General features: G+C 42.5%; 1 protein-coding gene across 1 annotated transcript; it reads left to right on the top strand.

Annotated features, from left to right (window-relative positions):
* The first annotated feature begins 19,555 nt into the window (after nucleotides 1–19,555).
* FGF4 (fibroblast growth factor 4) lies at nucleotides 19,556–22,398 on the top strand. Its single transcript, XM_067295543.1, has 3 exons — nucleotides 19,556–19,856; nucleotides 20,392–20,495; nucleotides 22,222–22,398. The coding sequence occupies exons 1-3, from the start codon at nucleotides 19,556–19,558 to the stop codon at nucleotides 22,396–22,398; spliced, it is 582 nt and encodes a 193-aa protein (XP_067151644.1).
* The last annotated feature ends 3,266 nt before the right edge of the window (nucleotides 22,399–25,664 follow it).

The raw sequence follows: 25,664 nt of genomic DNA, 5'->3' as shown, positions 1-25,664 counted from the left end.
TCCTTTTCAGATACTTTCAAGGGAACTTTTGTATAGCTTCAATACAGCTATAGGAGGGGAAATAATTTTGCACCAGCTGTATTAATTGCAAACTGATTTAATGGGTCCACTTAGTGAATCTGAGTAACTAGGGTTTTGAATAACTGAGATACTTTTCAATGTAAGCAATAAATGCCAAGGATAGAACTGTATTATAGGAAAGAGAGACTATGGCTGAGCTTTGGATAATCAAGATTCGAGTTTGTATCGTGTGTACTTTGGCAGCAGCTGATTCCTATAGGTATAAAAAAGTAAAAACATGTGCAAACTGCAGTATGACACTACCACTGTGACCTAGTCAAGAACTTCAAGGTCATCATTAGGACAGTCTTCAGCTTTTTTTTTCTTTTTTTTGCCTAGTTGCACATGGGTTGTTAAGATTATTGCAATGATTGCAAGGAGACACCTGCTAAATGTCAAAAGATTCCTGGGAAACTTCAAGTGTTTTGCTAAGGCAAAACTACACCTTTTGCGCTGCTTTCATGAATTCAGCTCAATGAACTATAGTCTAGTTTTCCTCAATTGTAGAGGCTTTAAAGCAGAAGCATAACCACAAAAGATATTCAGAAGAATTTGTCCTCCCAGACCATTTACCTTTATCAAAAAAGATACGACTTGCTTCCTGGGATTGCTGGCATATATTATACTCTGTGTGAGGGCCAGATCCACGGCTGAAGTCAACAGGCGTTGCTGTATTGGCTTCGGTGGAGCCATGACGATTCACACCAACAGAGCACTTAATTGGATGGCTAAGCACTGTCTAAATGTATCTATCTGGAAAATTAATCTTAAACTTGTAAAATTTATATTAAACCATTAAAAACATGGAGAAATATCTTAACATTCACATTTCTAGAGGTTTCTGCTGAAATTTGCCATGTCTCTCCTTTGGCTGTGTTGCAGTGTTCTTGCCCTACATCACCATTTTATTTTCAGCTCAGCACTTCTCTTTTCTCTGAGCGATGAAACACTGTCTGCTTTTCAAGACTAATATATGGCCCCTGAGTGAAGGCAAGGCTGGGATTCAAATCAAGAGTTCTGTTGACATTATAATCCTTAGGAGCACAGCTGGAGCATTTCATGAACAGTAGCAAAGACCCTCCATTGATTTACTGCCTTGGTATTTGATCAGGAGCCCATGTTCTGTGTCGTTAGCTGCAACATACAAAAAATAACTCGGCAGACTTCTAATTAAGGCATTTCACTTCTTGCCTATCTTGTAAGAAAAGATTTGTGCTATATATGAGATGATGCTGCTTTTATGGATTCTCACCTATTTTTATAGCAGGAGGGCTCCAGGCACTAAGAAGATCCTCTGGGCTATATATAAATGGGATATACACCAAAGACACTCCAACCCTTCCCAGCAGAAGACTAATCAGTGCAGGATGGCAGGAATTTTCACGTGTCTCTCCCTAGTTCAGCATCTTTTCTTTTATTCCAGCTCCAGTTTACGTAACTTTATTGCCTAGCCATAATGTTCCCCAGCTGCATGAAACCATTCCTGCTCTGATGAGAGCCCTGAAGGGGATCCGCAGCTCCTGTTCTGGGCAGCAAGTAAGCCCTTCCTTCTTGGCAATGCCGGTCCCCCACCAGAGTATGCATGAGAGCAATTTCCAAGCCGTGCTCTTTCTCGTCTCGCCCCTCGTTCCCAGCGGCAGGGTGCACGCTGCCAGCCCCTGCTGACCTGAAGAGGAGAGTTCCCTAGATTGTTTCCAGCTTGCACTGCTAGCCCCGCTGAACGAATAGCACTTACAGTATTTTGGGGTGGTGACTCACAAGAAAGTCATGAATGCCCCCTTAAGGGGCTGTCCAAAGCCCCTGGTAAGAAGTGTTTTGTTTTTCTTGTTTTCGTTGTCCAGGCTGCTTGCAGATATTTCCATAAGACTCAAACACAGTTTTCTCAATTCATTGTCCAGTAGCAAGCTGCACCCTAAAAGGCAACAGCTTGGAGCCCCAGACCCCAGCCTGGCATAACTCCTACTTCTCTTATCAGCCCCTGTAGTGATAGTCACAATATATAGCCCTTCTGGTTATCACAGGGGATACCAAAGTGCTACCCAGGGCCAAACCCAGGGATGCTCCTGACTGCCTTTCAGTTACTTATCTCCCTGTTTATTTCAATGATAATTCAGGCAGCTAAACTCCCTGGAAAACCTAGGATTTAGGAATAAAAGTATCTTTGGTACTAAGTGCATCATAGTCATATTTTTCATCTCAGTAGTGCTTCAGAAGCTTTACTGACCCTCTCAAATAAAATTAAGTAGTCAGGGATTATTATCACAGACACTTGTGTCTCCCAAAGCTGTGAGGTTAAATGACTTCACCAAGGCCAAAGAAAAGTCAGTGTCAAAGCAAGATATGGATTCAAGTGTTCCTGGGGGCAGAAGAGCCATAAGATCTGCAGTTCTTAGTGTTGCTCAGATTTGTAGTTCTACAGAGTTATTGCTGCAAAACTTTTTTTCCTACTGAAGTTGAGGATTATTATGGCTGGGTCCTCTGAGACCGTGGCAATACAACTTCTATCAGCCTCCTGTGAGCAAGGCTGGCTCTCAGCTCAGCAGCACTCCCTCCATCAAGGTGATCCCCCAGCCATGAAGATCCTATTGTCTTCTAAAAAGTTTTTATCAAGGAAATATTGGAGGTACAAAGCTTGCAGGAGAATGGCAAAATAGAAGAAGCTGGGAGTAAATACAAACTGAAGAAGAGGTGGCTTCAAAGCTGATCAAATGCAGCGGTTGTGACGGTAGCGGTTGTGACAGAAGCTGACTGAGCTCAGAGAGCCCACAACTCGTTACCTAGCCCACCTTCACTGACCAGTACAGGATACACAACAAAGCCACATGCACCAGACAGACTCTTCCAAGCTACAGGCCAGTCTCAGGACTCACCCACATGGCGGGTTTGGCTTACTCCAATGCAGTGGTGCAATCACAGGCACGAGGTCATGGGAGGGGTGGATGTTAGAAATGCCAAAGAAGTCAAAGGAAAGTTCCAGCTGAAATTTTTGAGCCTGGACATCTTACAGAGGAGAACAAGAGGAGACCTTTCCTGAATGACTCCCAGCTTTACAGACCACCAGGACAGGTCTGAAGTCTGTGAAATATGTAACCACATGGGCCTGCCTCTCATGCCAGGATTGCCCTGCGCATGGATTACCTGCTGATTTCCAGGACAGCCCCACATCCCGGGAAGAGTTAAAGCAGTCATGGAGATCACTGGGCAGAGCTGTAAGAATGAAATTCTGTGTCATCATGTGCCCTTTTTGAATAATTTTATCCTCTGACAATTTGCTGTGGATGACTAAGCAGAGAGAGTAGCTAAGCAGAGAAAGGCCAGATTGTCTCCTTTATTGTTTAAGGGTGTGTTTTCTGATGCAATGGGGTCCTGACATTTTTAGTAGGGCTTTTAGGTATAATAAAAGCAAGCAGAAAAATAGGTGATATATTATAGGTGATTTACAGTTGATATACTGCAGGAGCAGAGGCATTCATTGAAAATCACTCTCAAGAATTGTGTGGTATATTCTGTTTGAAAATACTTAGCTGTGACTTCTCTCATTGGCACAAAGAGGAAGAACTATTACAATATCTCTCTTTCAGAGAAACAAAAAGCTTTCTAGTCCATATATTATTAAAGATGAAATTGAAGGCTTGTACGAGTTGAATAATAGCATGGAGGTAAAGCAGCCACAAAATATTTCTATTATTGCTGCTTAAAAAAATACTTCTTTATGTTATTTTTGTCAAACAAATAAAATATTCCATAACATTCTTCTCTCTTGGAACCCTGATTCTACTTTAGTGAGTCAGTGAAAAAAATTCCCACTGATTTAAACTGTGCAGGATCAGACATTAGTAAAATAATGTCATGTAAAATAATGAGAGTGTAAGGTTTATGACTGCTTATTTGGTGGGGCTGGGGTTATCCAATGGGAGAAATACTACCAAAGTCCAGTGAGATATGGTTACTAGGCAGGAATCCCAGGAGATTCTATTTCTATGCAGGAATCCCATGAGACAGTATTATCAAGCAGGAATCTGTAGTATTCAGTTTACCACAAGGCAGTAATATTAGATTTTTAGAATTAAATCCTGTGGTATCTTGTTTTATAAGAGTTGGCACAGAAGGAATAGAGAAAAATGCAATGGAAGAACTATGTCTCCCTGGAATCTCAGCTGGAAGTCCTAATCGCTATACCGATTTCTAGCAGAAATAAAATGTCACAGAATTTCCTCATGATCCTGAGATATTTTACTAAAAGTGATATCAATCACTTATTAGTGAAAGAATTTCTGATTAAAAAAATTAGAAAGTACAGTTCACTGAAATGAAGTCCAAAGCATGAACACTATTGTGATTGTTTTTTGATTGGTGTAAATAACTTTTGGATTTTTTTTTTTTTATCAAAAGTAGTACTACTTTATGTTATAAACATGTAATATGCCTATTTTAAATCAGCATTAACCAAGATAATTAGCTGTTCAGATCAGTATCTTTTATCGCACGTTTGTGTGATGCCTCACACAATGGTGTCTGCAGCATTTGAGTGATATAAAAATATAACAGAATTGATAAAACTATATTTATTCTCCTCATTATCTTTTTTGTAGTACCAGTAACACTGGCATTTATGGCAAGAAGTGACCAGACATGGGTTTCAAGGAGACCTAATTTAATTTCAACTTCTGTCTGGAGGTTGGTCACTGCACCTATGAGTTTTGAGAGTCCTTTGCCAGCCGTGCAGACTGATCTGAGAAAAACTACCACCCACCTTTCCAAAAGAGGAAACTAAAGCTCACTATTTCTGTTTGGTCACAATAGATTAGTCTAAATGCTTATCTTCTTTTAACTGTAATATGCCTATCTGTATCATGATACAGCTTTTTCAGTATTTAATCAGGGAAACTCTGATGAAGAACAATGTCCCCTTAAAATAAAGAGAGTCTAGTGTGAAGAGTTAATAGACTGATTCATTCTGAGATCAGCTGAATAAAGGCTGAGTATGCGTTAAATTAAGACCTAATATCAGGTTCCAGATCTACCTTTAATTCTTCAGTATTTCCAAATAGATCTTCTCAGATACACATCTCTTGAAGCTGTGTTTTGGAAGGTGAATGACAGATGCAGTAGATCAAAAACTCCTATGGCCCATACCCCTGCATGAACAGATAGTCAGAAACTTGTCGGAATGACACAGCTCTCAAAAATTCTTCTTAGTGAAGAGGGAGACATGGAAATCTAGACCTAGAGGTCTAGAGATCTAGAGGTGAAAATCTAGACAGGAGAGTGGAAAACTGTTGAAAAGAGCATCTGTGCTGGGAAAGGTAAAAGGTAGATCAACAGGGGAGCCAAGAAGAGCTGCAAGAGTCAGGACCAAAAGTCATCGAAATGAATGCAAAGACCCCACAGATGTCCCTGCCCTGGGACCAAGCCCCCTGTGGGACACATGAAAGGTCGTCCTGAAGAAACTTGTCCTTCTGGCAACGCTGACAACAAAGGTGTTACAGATGTGACAGTGTCAGGTATTCCTCTTGCTTTTCAAAGCTGCGGAAGGACTTGTCTCTGGTATTCAGATGTGATTACAGCAAGCTGAAGAAAAGGCAGTGGCAGGAAGGAATATAAAACTCAAGAGGCATTAGCCTGTTTGCTGTGTTTGAGAATATGTTTGCTTGAGTGCTTGTGAACGAGAAAGCAGGCACCACTGAATAGTAGGCTTAAGGAAAGTCAGTTTAGCTTTAGAAGAGGGTGTAGATACACTGATTAGATCTTGACCCTGAAAGACATAATCAAACAGGAGTGTGAGCATGGGAGACTTGTGAATGTGTTAAGTGGACCATTAGAAAGCACATCACCTATAGTGTGGATATAGGTGACACAGAGGTACAAGAAAGATTACAAAGAAAGATTACTGGTAATGACAGATGGAAGAGTTATTGAACCCACACTTTGGAGAGATGCAAATTATTATCATAGTGATTTTGTAATAAGCTCAATAGGTAATGGTTTGGGACCACAGCTCACATACCACGGGTTACCCAACAGCCACCAGATGCTATTGGCTTGCAGTCCCCAGTGACAACGGGACTGAATCACGCTGGCAGTTCGGGGGCAGCTGAATCTCCTGGGATCTTTGTGAGAGCCTTGAGAATGAATACACTCTTTTTGCTTAGGGAATGGCATGTATCCTTGTGCAGAAGGCTGTGAAAATACATTTCAAGGGAAACATCATTTGTGAGTGGGCCCTGCAGTGAGATATCGGTAATCCATGCTGGGAAATTTAAAAGGTAGATTAACAGGGGAGCCAAGAACAGTTGCAAGCATCAGGACCAAAAAGTCATCAAAAAATGATACTCTTTTTGCACAGAGACCAATTTCAGGTGTTGCTACAATATAGAGAGGAAAAGTCGAAAGACCGTATCACCTTGAAAGAATTAACATTAGTATGTTCAAAAGAAGAAACTTTTTTACTTTTCACTTACTGGCATGAAAAGAAAAACTAAACTGATCCTGATTCATACCAGTTTATGTGGTCTATGGACATGTATCCTTTTTCTTCAGTATTTGAACAGCTGCAAATCAATTACTATTTTTTACACAATAAAAGAAAAAAAGAATAAAATTGCCAGCACATACAGTGTTCAGTTCCCTCCTTCCACCTCCAGTGGGAGAGTGTAAAGGAACATGTAAACGTCATTTTTCAGAAAGGAACCCAGACATCCTTTCCAAAATAATGTGCACTCACATTGCATCTGTCATCACCACAAGTGTGTACTCATAATGATAAAGTATAGGTGCAAATACCTGGAAGTTCACACTCTTTTGCACTAGGATATCCTATCTCTAGTTCACAAAATCTAGCCATAAGTGGAAAGTTTCCATCAAGTTAATATTTCCCATATAGAGGTACTGCACAGAGGCAGAGCTGCTAACAGACCATGCCTAAGTATAAGCCAAACTGCAGCCTGCAGATGTGAGCAAAAAGGCAGAAAACCCTTGTCCCTACACTCCTCTCAGACCAGAGCAGGTGGAGGCTGGGCCCAGCTCAGGCTCAGTTGCCTTCATGGATGTTGGGGTGGTAGGGCATGACTGGTTTATAGAAGTAGGAGAGCAGCAATTTCGAAGTGAGAACATATTTTGTACTTGAGAATACCACTGAAAAGGCAATTTAAAGTTCAGGAGGTCTCTCTTATCCTCCAGTTTGCCACTACTAGCCATTAGCATTCAACTGATTTCAGTAAGAAGATGCATGGTAAATTCAGAAGTGCACCAAATGCACTGTGCCTGCATATTTGAACTCTGCCCTTTCATCACCATGTGTAGGATCTAGTTGACTAAAAGCTAAATACGTAGTCTAAAACGTAAGTGTAAGTAAGCTAAAAATCTAGGCTTCTGCTGTTGTCAATGGAGAAAGTTGTGGAAGAGTGGGTGTTTTATCCCAGCTCTCTTAAGCACGTCTTTTAGGATGGAATGAATCTTCTTTTGGAAGTGCTTGCTTTTCTCATTGACGATAGACGACTAGCTTAGAATAGACATCTAATTTTTAGACAACTAGCATTAGGCAAGAAGCATCTCTTATGCAGTGTTAGCTTTACCAGCCACCAAGACTCTTCACTTGCTAAATAAGATTGCTCTTCTGCCTTGCTACTAAATGCACTAAACAAGTGTGTGTGTTGCGGGGGGAAGAAGGAGAAAATGTTCTCTATTATTCTAAATGAAAAACGTCTAGCATTCAGTATTTCCTTATCGGCCCTTCATCACCACAGGACTTGAATACCCAGAATGTTCCCAACAGCTGTGCAGCAGATTGATATGAACATACAGAAAACATAACCAAAAAAAGAGATGAAGGTTTCTGGGCAGAGTTTGCAGAGTTCTCTGTGGCGCTCCAGCACAGAATCGAATGACACAGCCACTGCAGGAGACCTTCTGCACTGGTCTGCCCAAAGCATTGTGGAATAGCCTGCAGATTTCAATAACATCAAGCGAAAAACCAGGCCAATGTTTTCGTGGATCTCTCAAGCATGACAAGGTGTCAGAGAAATCTCCTTATCTCTGAGAAACCACTGATATTTCACAAAGTTTGTCTCCTCCTGCTTAGCAAAATGTCTTTTTTCTTAACATAATGTGCTTCTAAAAGCTTTCTCTCCTGTATTGCAAAAAAATCATTCACATCTTCACTTGTTTCCACAGAACCTTTCACTAATACGTTCTTCATTGTCAGTCTCACCAGCAGCATCTCATGTGTTCACCTCTACAAATAAGTATTTAATGTATATTTTCATAAATTTGGCTTAGGAGCCACTTGTTTCACAGTGATAGAATACTGTTTTTGCAGAGTGACTTGCTGAAGTCAGGCAGAGTTGCAATGCAGCCTGTGCAGCAAATCACAAGATTGAGACTTGGGGCAAAAATCTGGTCATGAGTTTGGTTTGGGATTTATTGCTCAGCAACTTGGAGCACTGCTACTCAACAGCTGGCTCTTTAGCCAAAACACACTGGCAAACAGAGAACAATTGTCATGGTAACAGTGTTACAGTGCATAGTGCAAAAATGGTGCATGATGCACTCCGGTCTGCTAAGGGAATTCCTGAGTGGTACCACAATAAAAATTATGACTAATAATAACTTGTAATAATAAGTATCACTACAAATAATAATAGCAATTGTTATATTTATAGTATAACAACAGCTAGATATCTTTGACTAGTATTTGGTGATTCCAAATTGCTGTTTAAATGTATCTGGCTGATTTCTTACAAGCTCTCTGCTGAAGTGTTGCAGCTCCCCCTGCAATATACGGTTAGCTCACAAGCAAAGGCACTCTGCATATTCCCCTCTGGGGTTAATGGAACTGTCTTTCTCTTACCCCTAATCATCACAGAAGCTTAAATAATATGTAATAATATGCAATTTAGTGATAAATGAGTGCAGGGTTTGGCTAAAGCTAACACAAAGCATGAAGTGAACATGAAGTGAAGCAAAAATGTCAGTTGAAGGCACTGCCCTTCCCTCACCTCCTTGCACCCTCCCCTCCAGCCACTTAATCTTGGACTAGCTGCTTTTTCCTGACACAAATGTTTGTAAGCCTCACAGTAAATCCCATAACTTTTAAAAATCATGCTCTTTTCTGGTGTTTTAGCATTGCTCTGACCTTGTTCCCACTGCAACATAATGGAGAGAGGCACTGAAACCCCTGAAGGAGCAGGAGCAGGAGCAGGCACAGGCACAGGCACAGGCACAGGCACAGGAGCAGTACAGCAGCTGGGAACTGGGCACAAACCGCTGTGGCTCCGAAGGGGTAATAAAAGACAACATTGTACAAGGTTTGTTCTTGTGATTCCAAATGATGATTGCACTCACACCAAAGCTGCTTTAAGAGGCAGTTTTGAGGTAGTTTCTTTGTATTTACACCGCAAAATTTTCCTGCTGCAATTTAGAGCACAGGCCCACAAACAGGTACCTCACCACAAGTGGTGATGAGCAAAGAAAGGCACTTTCTACAGTCTGTAAAAACCTAGCATAGAACAACCCTGGCCAGCCTGATTCTTCTTGCTGATCTCCCTTGTCCTCAGAGCTCCCCAGCAGGAACCCCAGGTAAACCCCTGCTTCGGTCAGTGTGACAGAGAGCAGGGGGAGTTTAGATAGACAGGAAAAGAGAAGATATGACTGTGGGCATAGAGGGATCCCCAAACTGTGATATGTTGATTTGGGATGATACTGTCTGCCTCTTCAAATACTGATAGCAAAAAGCTGTTGCTTCTACCAAATATCACATTCTTATTAAACCATTTCAGCAGCAGCTAAGTGGAGATCTCCGGGCAAACAACTAGCATAGCTTCTAGGTCTCTCTTGCTCTCTCTCCCTTTGATAACTTCTGTTCTCCAGCCAGTGCGACTTTGCTGGGGCCACAGTTCAGCTCTCCAAGGAAAAGGCCACTGAGCCAGGCTTTCAGATCTACCCTCTTAGGGTAAGGTAGAGTCAGCACCAACAAACACCTTGTGCTCCCTTGACTGACAGGATCTTCAGGACTGATCCAATCCCTCCAGCAGTGGCTCCAATTTGACACAGTCTTCTAGTCCTTGCTGGCCCTGACATAACATGTGGACCAGCTGCAGCTTCTCCATGTCTGTGGCCACCCTTCTTTTACGGGACAATACACGACCTGGGCCATCTTCTCAAAATAAACACCTAATAAATAGATATCATTCACCTATGTTGCTATATCGGTGTTGGCCAATCAGACCAAATGAAAATGGTTTGACTGCAGTAATTTGTAATTACAACATGTAGCAACGGTATCAAAAGCTAGCAGCTGCCTCAGCTTTTTAGAAGACAAGTCAGCTAGCAGCTTATTTTGTTTGCTGCTTTGTCCTGTTTGTGATTTGATTGTAACTGCAGTCTTAGACTAATCTTTGTCAGAAAAATAATAATGGTAATAATAATGACATGTATGGTGTTGTAGACAATAGCAATGGCATTTTACTGTGAGGACTATTGTATCATCATTATGTTCCTTTGTTTTCCAGTGTAGGAAACTCAGTCATAAAGACTCCAATGCTTTTTTTTTTCTGAGTTCCTGCATTTGATCTTCAGGTGATGAGTAGCATCCCAGTATGCTGTATCCAACAACCCTCATGAAAAATAAATTTACAAATTAAAAAGTGGAATAGGAGGGGGAAGAAGAATGCAGGATCATTTTGAAAGGAATGTTTTAAACAATGGGATATATTTCCATCCAAATACTGCTACCCATATTTAGTTTTTATCCCTTGAAAATAAGCAGATATGCTGAAAACTCCAGATCATTTTATCATATCTCATTCCAGCATTATGAAGGGTCAGTCATGTACATAAAAATGAACATTATTCCTACTTTAAGTTTTCTTTGAAGTTCCAGGGCAACACTAAGTGGCCATGGATGTACCAAAATCAGCCCCTCTGGTTTTGCCTGGTTCTTCACATACTGGAATAAGTTGCATGCAGCTTGTTCCGTGCAGGTCAACAGAAGCTCTGCTATTCCTTTTGTGGTGGAGGGTGTGCTTAAGTGATTATTATAAGATTGCAAGACTTTGGGGTTCGCAGGGCTTTTTCTGGCCATGTCTCTGACTGAGTGGAATATTTTGTGCCTGTATATAGCACATGGCAAATAGCATAGCAGTGACTGCACAGCACTGTCTGAATTCCCTGGGCAGGGAGTTTTCCTGTCGTTATGTGTCATTCCCAACCCACTGTCCAGTCCAATAGCTCACATGTACATCCTCCATTACCATTAACACCAGTAATAATGTACATAAAGATCCATATCAAAATAATCATTCTGATTAGGTGTTCATTGCTGAGAGCTAAGGAGACTGTGTGGCTTCATTGCACAAACTGACTTAGAGTCCAGTCCTGTTCCCCAGGAACAAAAGTAAACCCTTCAAGAAATGTATTGTTATAGCAGTACTATCATATGAAGAACCATCCAAAAGGAGATAAGCAGTCTCTTTCTTTTTCGTTTGCTTGTTGATTTGTTTTACCTACATCCTACATTAGTTCCTTGCTGTAATACTGATGTTACTGTAGTTCTTGTTGCTTTATTAATGAAGCGAGAAAAATGAAAGGGAGACAGTTAGAGGCAGAATCTAAATGGTTGACTAGATTGGAGCTGTTCTTGGCCTTGAAGGAGAAGAGGAATTAAATGAAGTCAAAAAACATGCAATGCGCTATGCTATCTCTGCAGGTTCCTCGGTATCAGGTGGATTTTTCTGGGTAAGGGTTGTACCTCTAACACTTAGTTATGTCTTGTGTGATCCAAACTTGGACTGAGTGGCACCCATTATAAATAATAGGAGCTGTTATTTAACAGTGTAAGGGGAGAGAATAGCAAATATATCAAAATCTAAGATAAATCTTCCAGACATGTCTGATGCCTGACAGATTAACGTATTTTACATGGTTCTGCAATATGCTTCTTAGCTATACGTCTAGCTTCCTAGCTTTTCTTTCCAAACATCTTGAAGGGGAAGAAGTTACATTTTACCTAATTATTATTGCTGTCACTAACTTCAGGCAATGAAGAATCTGATGGGTAAGCTCCAGGCTGGTGTTGTCCTCAGCTCTATAGCTGCATTGTCCTCTGTGTACACTTTGTGGCCTACAGTTTTACTTTTCAAAAACTCATCCAGCAAACAAAACAGTTGCTTCTGGTTGTACTCTGTCTCCAGGCTGTAGGAGTAATATAGTGTTAAGATGAGCAAGCCGTCTGTTAAACTGTGATGATGCAGTGGGATATAAGTTAACTTGTGTTTCTATAAAAGTGTTTTCAGGACCCTTTATGTGTCAGAGTGCAAAATAAAGCTTTAGGCATTGCCTGTATCAATGGTAGGTATTGCAAAGGAAGAATATTTAAGAAGTTTCCGAACACCTGGGCTCCAGTCCTCGCCCTGATGCAGACTTTCTTGGGAAGGTCACACACAGTTTGTCAGTGCATGAGGAGCATGGTACAGAGCTGGTGCAGTTTTTTAGCCCATACAGACGATACACACCTTCCTCAAACCCCTCTGATCCTGACCCCCACTCTGCCACCCCAGGTGTACATGAATGCACCTCACCTGAGGGCCGCATAGCTGCCCCTCACAGCTACAGATGGCAATGGGCTGGGGAGGATGACAGCAATGCCCAGACTCACAGAGGTACTCTGAGGATATGGCCACCAACTCGAGAGAGGACTCAAATCTGGGAATGATGAGTGCCATGAAGAGTCCGAGAGTAAATAAGGAAAAGAGACATTCATTTGTTTATTGGTTGTGACACTAAAGGTCAACTGGAAAAGTTACTCTCCTACATGCTCAGAGAGGTTATGAATTGTACAGCTATGTCCATATATGTTCTGACAGATTTTAAGTGGTGCTTTGCTGGGCAGTTTTAAAATTCAGCAATACACGTCATTTGCTTACAACAGCCAGTTTCTTTCACATTAGCCACCGGTAGAAAATGATTCATACAAGAGAGGCCACATGTTGAACAGATTTGTGTAAAGAATTATGCTACATTCAAAGTCAGCTAAAACATTCTCACATAAAAAGTTAACTTAAGCTACTATTTCCCACAATAATAATAATAAAAATAAGCTTAACAAACACTTACCCTGATTCTCAAAACTCATTTTCTATTATGTTTCCTTTTACCAGTTTTCTTTGGCAGAATGTCAAGTAATGTATCAGCAAAAGTATGTGTTTCATAATCTGACAAAAGGAAAAAATATATGTATATTTTTAGTTTGAAACTGTTTATAATTTCAATAGGTAAAAAGAATATGGGACAAGGAAGAACAAAATAGCATATGCAGAAATGTCAGCAATGAATATGAAAGTATAAGCATATGAATTCTAACATGAGAACGAGCCTTGAAGGGAACTAAGTTTTCTAAAAAATAACTTTATTAATAACAAGAACCCTTTGAACGTATTTCTCTACTTAGAGTCTTAGCAGATTTCCCTACTGATCTTAGGTTCATACTCCATGAAGCTTGAGGATTAGGGCTGTGAGGCTATGACAAGACCCCAGAACATGATCTCCCTCAAAAATGATCTGGTTTGGTTGACAAATTCCCAGGACATTTCCATTGTCATGTCCCACTGAGTCCTGTTCTTCGATAATGCAAACTGCAATACATATTCCCTCTCTGCTAATAAAACACTGAACTCATCCTGTCACATACTGAATTTGAGAAAGATGATACCCCTGAAGAGTGCTCTGATCCCCCGTGTTCGTTGCACTTGTCCCATGGCCCCACAGAGAAGCATCCCAGGCTGGCACCTCCAGTTGCAGGAACTGACACTAATCTCAGCATCAGAGAGACATCCCACTTAGCACTACTACAAATTCCTCCCTTAGCTGGTTTTCATGCCATAGCTCCCCAAAGCTCTTTTTCATGCCAGCTGTAGTTCACACATAATTATTCAAGCAGGCAGTGGCACCATAGAGGTGACTGCAGAAGACCTAGCAGGTAGAAGACATACTTTGACCCTGCAGTTAAGGTCTGTGGTACTATTTAGTCATCCTTTATCATGAACACGACTTCCACAAAGAGCATTTGCTTTTGTAATCCTGTCATCTTGTCCTGAGGGTGGACAAGGGAGTGGGACAGCTGCAGAAAAAGGGAGAAAAAGAAGAGAGAGTAGTGGGCAAGGAGAATAATGTGTGGGCAAAAGAGTTGATCACAGAGCAAAAGCCCACAGAACAAAAAACTGCTGGACAGATGGTGTGGTAGTGATAGTTGGAATAGGGATTTCAGTTATGGGGAAAGCTTGCTTAAAAAGAAGCATGGAGCAAAGCTGCAGCCTGCAGATACAAGGTGAGAAGTGGAGGCTATAATAGATTGTCCAGACTCTTTTCTTCACCTGACAGCTGTTCCTACGTCAGGCACTGATGAGGACCAGCAGGACAAAGAGATGGTCTGCCATGACCATGTCGGGTTCCTTGGCTAAGAGCAGCCCCCGGTCTGCCTGGGAGTCACTACCACCACACCATCACCTCACACCACTGAGCTGGTGTTGCAAGAACAGTCAACCCTACAGCTCGAAAGCAATAAGGAAAAGAAGCCAAACATGGAAGCTGAGAAAAAGACTGCTAAGACACTAAATGTAATTCACAGAAAGTCAAATGATTGTGACTTGATCTTCCAGCTGGAGCTCCTTGGTTCCTGCTTTCCTGCAGCAGTGGGTGTATATGGGCAGCACTATCACAAGCTGGAAGTGTGAACTGCAACATTTGACCCATTGGAGTGCTAGAGGAGCCAAACAGATGCAGGCAGTCTTGTCCTCTCTGGTCTCTGCTTTATACAGAGATATACAGAGATACATTACTGTACAAGCTCAACAGGAGCAGAGGGAGTAGCTGTTGAAAAAGCCCATACCCACTACAAGCAAAGTGACACCCAGTCCCCTCACTGAACCAGTCCAAATACACTGGAGAGAGGTTACTGGTGCCTTTGCTATTTGTTCAGCATTGTAGCTGCCTGCTGCTATACTCCACTGCCCCTTTCCAGTATATAACACTACAACATCACCCAAGATAATAAGGTTTTGATCATGGCAAGACGCATACGACAGTAAACAACCCAGGCACACAGAGATCAAATAGACCAGCTGCAAACAGGGAAAAAAAAAAAAAAAAAAAGAGTACATCTGACTTGCTGGCTTGTGCGTGGGTATGTGTGTTATGCCGGCGGCAGTGGCCTGGGTGGTGGAGGTCCCCAGCGACCCCAGCCCTCTGGGGCTTGGGCTCCCAGCCCTGTGCTGCACTCCAGCCCCCTCCTCTCCCGGGACCCTGCCCCGATCACACAGAGGGGCAGCCAGACGTGAACGTGAGAAAGCTTGCTCAGGCGAGTCCTTTCTGCAGATCACTGGGGAGTAGTCTTCCAAAATAATCATAATTAAAAGGGGCGTGTGCAAAGGGGAGGTAGGGTATGGGCCTGCTTTCTTACATACAAACATGGTGAAAGGGATTTTTTGCTAACAATATACTTCTCCATGCCCCTTCCAGTCTACTCCCCATCCTTCCAGATCAAAGGGTCTCAGTACAATATTTGCCTTCAGTAGAAGAGCACATGAGCAATAACTTTCAGGGTCATTTACATCTATTTAGTAGGATTAATAAATATGTAAACTGAATTATGGGCCTAAACCCCTTTAGAGATACAGACATAAAGCCAAATTCTGCTGAGTGCTGTGCCAGTGCAAATGCAGAATAACCTCCATAAAGTTTGCAACAATAATCCAGATTTATTCTCTCTTTCTCCCTTTCTTTCAGAATACACGATATGGAATTTGAGTCTGGGTGTGGACTTGGATTCTATGAATCCTTTCTTATTTTTCGTATCTTAAGCCTAGAGGAATTTGGAAAGCAGAGCTGTCTGAATTGTGACATCTATATATGCTTCTAAAAGAACAGAGCCAATATAAAGATGAAGACATTTTACCTGTTGTCATATTTAAATTATTATTGTGAAAGAGTGTGAGACACAAGGGGTAGGGTGTACACAGGGGTGGAGTATGGCATGATATGGAAGATTCAAAATAATTAATTATGGGATGACCCAGAGACGCACAGCTCCCCTTCACTGCATGAAAGCTGGTGGCATATTGGAGGGTCCAGGCCTGGCCCTGCCACAGAGAGTCTGGATGATTGTGGGCAACTCACTTCACCTCTCTGTGTCCATCTCTGATCTGGGATCATTCTCTGTCTGTTTCATTGACTTCTGCAGGGAATACGCTGTTTTGATTGTTTCCTGTGACGATAATTTCCAACTGGAAATGTCTATGTTGGAGTATAAAGGCACTGAATGTCAGCTCCTTCCACCTGTCATTTACACCTCTACCAAATTAAAAATGCTGCTGTTCTGCTGCAGTTCTGCTCTATGTATTCTTCTCTATATATTTTTCACAGATACAAACAACTGAACAACCAGAAGGCTTTGAAGCATCAGGCCTAGCGTTTTATAGGATGTAGGTGCTTCATTGTTTTATGTTGTGGAACGTTATCTGTTAGGCTGCAAGCTTAATGAATTGTCAAAACTGTCAAGGAACCAAGAGCTTATTTGGAGGCCTCTGGGCAGTTCAAATATCCACTTCATCTGTATGCATGTTCACACACACATGAATACATAAAATTCAAAAGCAAACACAAACCCTGTAGTTTCATCCTTAGCTGGAAACCTGTTGCTTTTTTTCTCAGAAAGGTCCATTTGAAGTATTTTACTCTGTAGCAAGTTTATGAATGAACTTGTGAAAATTTCCCTTATTGATAAATGATACTGTGGCAACTTAATTTAATGTTCTGGATGCTCTGCGTAATCATTTTGGACCCGATCTCACAAGTATATGAACTCAGAGCCTAACAGGTTTTTAAGAACCCATTTCCATATGTCCCAAAGGGATCTGGCCCCACAGCCCTCTGGGCCTGAAGTGCACATCCCTAACTTCAAGTTTCACCCACAGTTAGGCATGTGCTCTCACATTCACAGGACTAAGGCCTTGGAGTTCATGATTTTCGGGTCAGGGACAATCACTCGCCCAAGTTATTTAACAAGCATTACCTAACAAGGTGTGTGGACAGAAGCACCACTCCTCCTCCTTGTCTTTTAAAGCATGAATAAAGTTCATCCCAACTTCATCCTTTGCTGTTTGTTAACAGAAAATAATTCCAATTTTGAAGCACGGTGCAATTGCGCTTTTTAAAGACCCTCAGGAAGAACACACTGCTCAGCACAGTCCCTGCATGCCACAGGCACTCCCAGGCAGAGGAGCAGCAGCTCTGCTTTCCACTAGCCTTGCCCACTGCATAGTACTTTCATCCAGAAATGGTCCCCTGGGAAAGAGAGGTTGGGATGGGCCTGATGCAAAGCTAGTAAATGTCTGTGCGTTTGACTTCAGTAAATTTACCAACCTTTACAGAGAAAAATCTAAATTCTGCTGTCTTCACATATGAATTTACTTGTTTGACACATTAAGACAAAGCTACACCTAGAAGTCTGTTACTTCTATAGCACCAGGTTGTAATCATCCACAAAGCAGCAGCAATCTCTTTTCCATCCTGAGAGGTGCGGTAGGAGAAAGAAACCATTGCAGAAATCACACACACACACACACACACACGTTGTGTATATGCACCTCACAAGAAGGAATAAAAGCACATAATCTAAATTTGCTTAGGTTTAGCGAAGGTCAGAGATTTTCGCACCTAGGTGAACTGTCATCTGGCTTAGGGCAATTCTCTTTTCTCTCGCATCCTTTGCTGGAACAGCAGGAGTGCTTTGCTGGCGTGAAAGACTAAACTGTCCTCAGGCTATAAAGGACTCGAGTCACAAACCACTTCACTCCCCTCCCCCGTTTCATATTAATTCAGGACTATCCAAAATTGTTCTAATATTCCCTCACCTGTTGGTTATGAAAACCTGTTGAGGGCCGAGGGAGGTAACAAAACATACAGGATTTGCTCTGATCAAAGTAATTCTGGACTGATGTAGTCAAAACTTCTCCTCTTCTGCTTTTAAATACTGAGTTTCATTTCCAAGAACTTAAATTTAATTAAATAATCACCTAAAAACAACTGCATCGTTAAGAGACAACAGCAACACCTAAGTAAGTGAATGCAAAACAAAGATTAGAAAATAACTGTACAATTAAAAAGCACAGCAATACTTGAATGAATGGACAGCTTCAGGATCAGGAATAAACTCCTGTCATTACAGCCCTTATCAGTATACTGACCAACAGGGAGCTCTGCATGTCTTGTAGTCTAAACCAATGCCGAGCTTTCTGATTTCTTAAAGGGACATTTAAATCAGGAACATGATTATTGCTTTTGAACACAAGCTGCCTTTTTAAATGTTTTCTCCTTTATTAAAGACTTGGCCCTTTCCATTGTTAAATACTTTTTTTTTTTGCAAGTCCTTTCATTTTTCATTGCTTAAACCCCCCATGCAACAACTATTTTGGCTTTTAATGAAGGGAATTTTTCTGCATCCAGCAAACTGTAAACCATGTCGCCTGGATACAGCAAAAGCCTAAATTCCACAGATTTCCACAAAGTCACACATTGTGTTGTGGGGAAAGTGTGTTGGGCATTCTTTGATTTTTGTGCCCTGCATTAGCATTTGTAAGCACTTTTGAAAGAGAAAGAGAGAGAAAGAAAGAGAGAAGAAGGGAAAAAGAGAGAAAGAAAGAGAGAGAGAGAGGGAGAAAGAGAGAGGCAAAGAAAGAGAGAAAGAGAGAAAGAAAGAAAGAAGAAAAGAAAGAAAGAAGAAAAGAAAAAGAAGAAAAGGAAGAAAGAAGAAAGAAGAAAAGAAAGGAAGAAAAGAAAGAAAAAGAAAAAGAAATAGAAAAAGAAATAGAAAAAGAAAAAGAAAAAGAAAAAAAGAAAAAGAGAAGAGAAGAGAAGAAAAAAAGAAGAGAAGAGAAGAAAAAAGAGAAGAGAAGAGAAGAGAAGAGAAGAGAAGAGAAGAGAAGAGAAAAAAGAGAAAAAAGAGAAAGCTGCTGTGATGAACGCAAAATATGACCTTTTCTTCTAAAAAGTTTGTCCTGTCCCTCTTGCTTAGTACCAGTGCCGGGCTCCCTTTCCCCTCAAGACGCTTCGGAGTTGTTAAGCATCTAGGGGTGATAGTCTGACTTTGGGCTAACGCGGAGGGCTGCAGCAGACAGCAGTAGGTGGTGATGTAATAGGTACCAACGCACATGGATATATAAATATCGTGGCTAGGGCTGAAGCGCTATGGCTGAGCAGCTACCGAAGAAGCAGGGCACTTCAGACAAGACTCCCGCAGTGGGGATCAAGTTCAGGAGCCCTCGCTCCCGGGATTTCCTCTCCATGCAGCCCGCCCGGGGCAGCCGCGCACCCTCGGCGGCCTGAGCCCGCCGGGGGCCCTTTCCCCGCCGTGACCTCGCTGTAGAGTGGGAGCTGGGGGGCGCGGGCGGCCGGGGAGCCGGGGAGCCAGCGGCCGGCGGCCCGGGGCGGCGCGCCGCTAGCCGGGATGCCTCTCGCCGCGGCGCTGCTGCCGGCGCTGCTGCTGGGGCTGCTGTGGCCGGGCGCGGTGCGGGGCCGCCCGCCGCCGGGCCGCCCGCCCGCCGCCGCCGCCGGGCCCCGCCAGCGCCGCTGGGACGCGGCGCTCTTCGCCCGCTCCGTGGCGCGGCTGCCGGCCGAGCGCCGCGACGGCGACTACCTGCTGGGCATCAAGCGGCTGCGGCGCCTCTACTGCAACGTGGGCATCGGCTTCCACATCCAGGTCCTGCCCGGCGGCCGCATCGACGGCGTCCACAGCGAGAACCGATACAGTAAGCCGGCGCCCGGCCCCGTGCGCGGGCGCGCAGCGGCTCGGCCGCGCCGCGGGGCGGTGTGCGCGCCGCGGGGCCGCCGCCCGCCGCGGAGCTCCGCGGGGCTGCGCGCTGCCCCCGCCGCCGCCGCCGCCGCCGCCTCCGCATCTGGGGCCGCGCGGCTCCGCGGGGCCGGGGAAGCATCTGCCAGGGACTTAACCCCGTGGCCCCGCGGCTCCGATACCCAACTGAAACAATACGGCCGGGAGCGGGGGGGGGAAGGCGCACGCTGACAAATGTTGCATTCGCCCGAGCACACGCTGGCTTATTTTAACCCGGGGGGGGTTGCATGGGAGCAGTGTAAAAATAGCTGCTTAGTCAAAAGAAGAGAGGTCCCAGCAGGGGGTGGGGGTGCAACGCGGCCAGGGGTCTGCGGCCACCCACAGCAGTGCCGGGCGCAGGGACCTGCGTTGCGCTGGGGCACCGGGGCTGGGAGCCTTCAGGTGAGTGTGGCGCATGGCTCTTAGTCCCCCTGACTCCTGTGTCTCCTCCATAGGTCTGCTGGAAATCTCTCCCGTGGAAAGAGGAGTGGTGAGCATATTCGGTGTGAAAAGTGGACTCTTCGTGGCCATGAATAGCAAAGGCAAACTCTATGGATCTGTAAGTAGCTGCCAGGCATGTGCTTGGGGAGGGGGCCATAGCCAGCTGGGGTGAGAGGTGTGCATGGTGCTGGAAGCTGCCCAAGCCCCATCTGTGCCCTGCCTGGGCCAGGCACGGGGAGCAGCCCTTGCTGCCTTGCCAAGGGAAGGTGCACTGCCCAGGGGTGCTAAGCTCACTGAGCTTTTGATGTAAAACCCACTCCTTGCACTCCCAGCACTTCCTTGATTACCCCATAAAAAATAAAGCCATTCAGCCATGGCCACCCATCTTGCCTAGCATGTTCACCAACAGAGCAAGCCCCTTTGTGCCACAAGCCCCCGTGCTAGCCACAATCCTTAAGTATGAACAGCTTTAGGCAATTATGGCAGTCCCTCGCCCATCTCTCAGAGGGCACTAGAACTTGTGATCAGCCAGGCCCCTGTATGTGATTCTTTATGACGTGACAAATCAGTACCTGCCACATACCTGTTGATCACTCCTTGTTCGTGCTCTTGGTTGGAGAATCTGTTCTGATGAGGATTCAGCATCTTCAGGGGGTCAGGCTTATATATATAAGATGGCAGACCTATTAGGAGACATTACAGATCTTTTTTATATTGAATCTCAGAAACAAATAGTTAGAGGCATCTTTTAAAACCCAGCTGGGTTTAACAATAACAGTGGAGGTCTTTGCCCATTTCAAGCTGTCTTTCTGCTTTTGAGTTCACCTCTGTATAAGTTACTGTGGTCAGCATCATTTCAACTCCACACTCCTGAATCTCCTTTCTTACCCATGGCTTTTCTATTTCATATCTCTCAGGTATGTTTTGAAGGAACTTGGGCTGAAGAAGGGCCCAACTATATCAGAGCTAACTAGGGTATTTTCACCTGACATGAAGTGTCCAGAATGATGCTGTGGCATCAGTCCTGTCACAGAGGATTTTGGCTTTAACTATAAGCTGGGCAGGATCAGCCATCAAAGTGCAACAGGTCCTTTGCATCATTTCTTCTGAAGGTGTTATGCTGTTCTAGTGTCCTGGATAAAGTAATCCCCTGACAGGTTGAGACCTATTTTACAAAACCCTCAGCTTTTGCCCAGAAACAGTAGAGATTAGCTCTTTTGTTACTCTCCAGATAACACACCTGTAGCACCTGTCCCTCTTTGTACTTGCCTAGGAAACCACTTCACTGGAAGTGAAATGCCTCTCAGACAATTTATTGCTGGTCGGACAGCTACTGCTTCGGGAATGAGGTAGACTCATCACATACAGACTCCGGAATATCAGTGAACCTACACATTTTGACACGGGGACATGGGCACAGGTTACCATTCATCATTCTCATTGTCCCAGCATCCGTCATATCCCTCTTCTCATTAATGGGAAAGGGGCATTGACCAAATTAGAGGAGCAGGGCAGCAGACCAGGGCACTGCCCTTACCCCACTGCACTGCCCACACTGTTAAAATGTATCTGTTTTCCCCAGGAGCGCAGACTTTGCTGTGGGGTGTCCTTCCCGGCACAGCTCCAGGGTGCGTGCCTGGCCTGGACATGGGCATCCTTAATGATCCTTTAAATCCTGAGTGTTGTTTGAAGCTTCATTTGGACGATCACTTCAAAAGCTAACTGACAGGGGGAAAGTCAGCTGCACGTTTTCCTGCAGCACACCTACTACACCTGGTAGCAAGAATATTTCCACACCTGATGTTTAAAATTCCTTCCCTCTCATTCTTTCCTTTTCATTTCAGACCCACTTCAATGACGAATGCAAATTCAAAGAGATTCTCCTGCCAAACAACTACAATGCTTATGAATCCAGGATTTATCCCAGGATGTACATAGCCCTGAGCAAAAACGGAAAAACAAAGAAAGGCAATAAAGTATCTCCCACAATGACAGTGACACATTTTCTTCCTAGAATTTGAGAAATCTCCCTTCAGATCTACCTCAGCACGGGGGAAGACAGAGAATGCATTTGGGGAAAGGAAACATGGTGCACTTTTACTGGAGAGTTTTATGCAAGAGTAGGTGTAAGATATTTAAATTAATTATTTAAATATGTATATATTGCCACAAAAGTTATTTATAGTTCTGATTTTTTTTTATTTCTGAAAACAAAACAAACCTCCAACCCAAGGTATTTCATTTCATTGTGCAACAGTAGGAGACTTCTGCTTTGTGGTTTATTTAATTTGTTTTTAAGTTATCACAGGTGTGCTGCTATTACATGTTCTAAAACAAGTGAAATTCAATTCCTATATTACAATGTTTTGCACTGTTTGTGTGTTGTACAGTGTCTATTGTTGTACATGTATTTGTTTGTTATGGTGGTTTTGCTCTTCTTTGTGTGTTTTTAAAACCCCTGTGTTTCCCAAAGAAGGTCTTGGTCTTTGAAAATGAGCTGTATAAACCTTTCCCAGTTCTGATGCTAGCCTGTAGCCACACACAATGTCTGACCTCCTTTGTGCAGTGTTGCTATTTAATTGAACCAGTATCGGTTTACCTCTGGTACAGAAAGTGCAGCGTTGAAGAGCTACCCCACAAATCTGTTTTTAGATCTGCCAGTGCTGAACTCTGAACTTTTCTGCAGTCAGTCTTCCCAGAGCTACTAGGCAGCAGAGAGGCTTAAACAACTATATAAACTCAGTGGGGTTTTTTGATTTCTGTTTAGATAAATAGGGGCATGTAATCTTTTGTGGCCCTTAATTGAAGTGTATATTTGATACGTTTGCTTTGCATTAGACTAAAAAAAAAGTGTCTGTGCCTTCCCCAATGAACACACTGTGAAATATGCTACTATGAGCAAATTATACCTTATTCAAATCGAATTCCCTTTCATATTTGGAAACCACATTCATTTTTCAAAGTCTGTGAAACACTATAGTACTCATAAGTTTTTGAAAGGCAAAATCATTTGCTAGTTCTTAAGAAACAAGTTCTGTAGATAGAATTTAGATTGATTTCAGGTAATTGAGGTTGTTCCATACTATTTATTATTTTTGGTGCAGTATTTGGATGGAGAAATATGCTGCTTTTTTCTATGTCTCATTCCCTGACAAAGTTGATTAATTTCTACCTCACTAATGCTTGAAGCCAGTCTCCTAACAAAATCTGCATGGAAGGTACATGCTTTCCTGCTTGGTCTTATAATTCTGGAGAGGGGCCAGGGGGAACAATCCTTGTAATCCCAAATCTTTTTTTTTTCCATATGTAGCCAAAAGTATTCAAGATAGAGTTGGTTGCGTCCTATTTGAGCCTTGTCACGTTTGAGCTATCTTTACCCCGTGATTTACTTTTAGTAAGGATAATCATGGTGAAAATATTTGCAGACAGCTGTCAGGCTGCAGTACTATATCGTCATCAAGTAACCCTATATTTTTCTTTATATATTTTGCACGTGTAACTCATGTCTCTAAAGCAATGAAGGAAAAGACAGGTTTGATTATGGGGGAATCACAAAAAGAATCCTTTACTTTTGCTTTTTTTCTTTCATTTCTTTAAATGACATATTTTCTTTGTGACATCAATACATTAAGTTGTAACTGGGACTAACCACAATGTTTAGCGAATTAGAAGATGTTTACAGATCATCTTCCAATTTGAACAAATTATTTTTAACTATATGCAAATCTCAAGGCTGCAGGTAATTTGAGTTTGGCTTTTTTTCTTTTTACATTCCTATACAAAAGTTTTTGTTCTATTGGAATCATATACACTTGCCTACTTACAAATGACCTTGAAGACAAAATCTACTCACCAAAGTTCAGTAAAATCAGAGTAGAGCAGGACCATACCTCAAGCCAGCTTCTGTCAAAACAAAAATAATAATTAAAAAAAAGAAGCCAAATCAAGAGATAACCTAGGAAATGTCATGCCTAAGGATTTTTTTTCTTTAATTTGGGGGATTTCTGTACTTTCTGTGTTTCCTATATGTGAGTGATCATTGTGTAATTATCACCACTACCTCTGACAACAGATGATTTTGTTCCAAGTTTCAGACAGCAAAACCAGATCACAAAGAATTTGCCTGGGAATGGTTCTTTGTCACTTTTCACTCCATTGAAATCCACAACTGACAGCCTCGCACAAGATATATTCAGAGGTAGTAGTTGTAACGCTGAAAAATTGTGATAAAACCTTGATAACAATGTTACATGGTATGAGCTTTCACCATTTACCAGAATCTGTCTGTAGTTTTATACAGGTGCTGTTCAAGACTGTGGTGTATGTGCTGTGCACATTTAAATGCATAATAAATGATAAACATTTACAACATATGGCACCCTCATATTGATTTTAACTATATAGAGTGGAATGCATTCTGTAATGAAAGACAAAAATTGCTATTTCATTTTCACAAAGGTAGGGGAGCCTTTGCGTCTATGCCAGATCCTTTAGGAATGCCAATCTGGATTTCTTATTCAGCTAAAATTCACCCAGAGTTGGAATTTATCCAGGACAGTCCAGATTCATGAACTTGATTATAAATCTGCAGACTTCCATGTGCCACAAATTAGCATTCTTATTTGTATTAGCTGTGTGCTTATTAACAACAACAGCTTTTCATGCAGCATCTAAAATTAATGACTAGAGACAAACCAGTTCGGGGGCTTGTGTTGCTGGGTGTTAGTCATACAAATGAAACCTGATTGCCTTTTCCTTGGCTTTAAAGAGTGCTGCTCTCTCTGTCTGCCATGCTTCAGTGAAATAAGTTTACATTGATTTTAGATATTCTAGGGTTACCTGTTTGATTTAAGATACTGTCTCCTTTTACAAATACTGATTACACTCTTACAGGTGTATACAGAGATAAAGTGCTTTGTAGCACACCTTACGGCAAGATCCACTTGCACAATTTTTATTTATAAATACTAATGCATATGTGCTCATGCACACTTGCCACATGCACACCAGGTCAAATCTCTATACTTTCAGTTTTACTCATGGATAAACCCCTTCCTAGGATTAAGGAAGGATATGTAATGGGAATGACAATATTCAGGTTTCATCTTGCATTCCTTGATGGCAAAGGGAGTTTGTTCAGCTAAGGGCTATGTGAAATAGAAAGCCAGATGCCAAGAAAGCCAGATCTGAGATACAGACTTTTCCATTTTCCACTGAATGATATTCCCTTCCCTGTTCTTAGAAAGGGGATGCCAATAAATGAGCTGTGAATGGTCAGTGTCCTCAC

This window comes from Apteryx mantelli, chromosome 4 (assembly GCF_036417845.1).
Source record: "Apteryx mantelli isolate bAptMan1 chromosome 4, bAptMan1.hap1, whole genome shotgun sequence".
In the NCBI taxonomy this organism is placed as follows: Eukaryota; Metazoa; Chordata; class Aves; order Apterygiformes; family Apterygidae; genus Apteryx; species Apteryx mantelli.
This window is presented reverse-complemented; position numbering and strand designations above follow the sequence as displayed.

Excerpts from the sequence above, each read along its gene's own strand:
- FGF4 (XM_067295543.1), top strand. The coding sequence starts at position 19,556 with ATGCCTCTCGCCGCGGCGCTGCTGCCGGCGCTGCTGCTGGGGCTGCTG. Across the intron at positions 19,857-20,391 it reads CCACAGCGAGAACCGATACA|GTCTGCTGGAAATCTCTCCC; the intron begins GTAAGCCGGCGC and ends TCTCCTCCATAG. Across the intron at positions 20,496-22,221 it reads AAGGCAAACTCTATGGATCT|ACCCACTTCAATGACGAATG; the intron begins GTAAGTAGCTGC and ends TTTTCATTTCAG.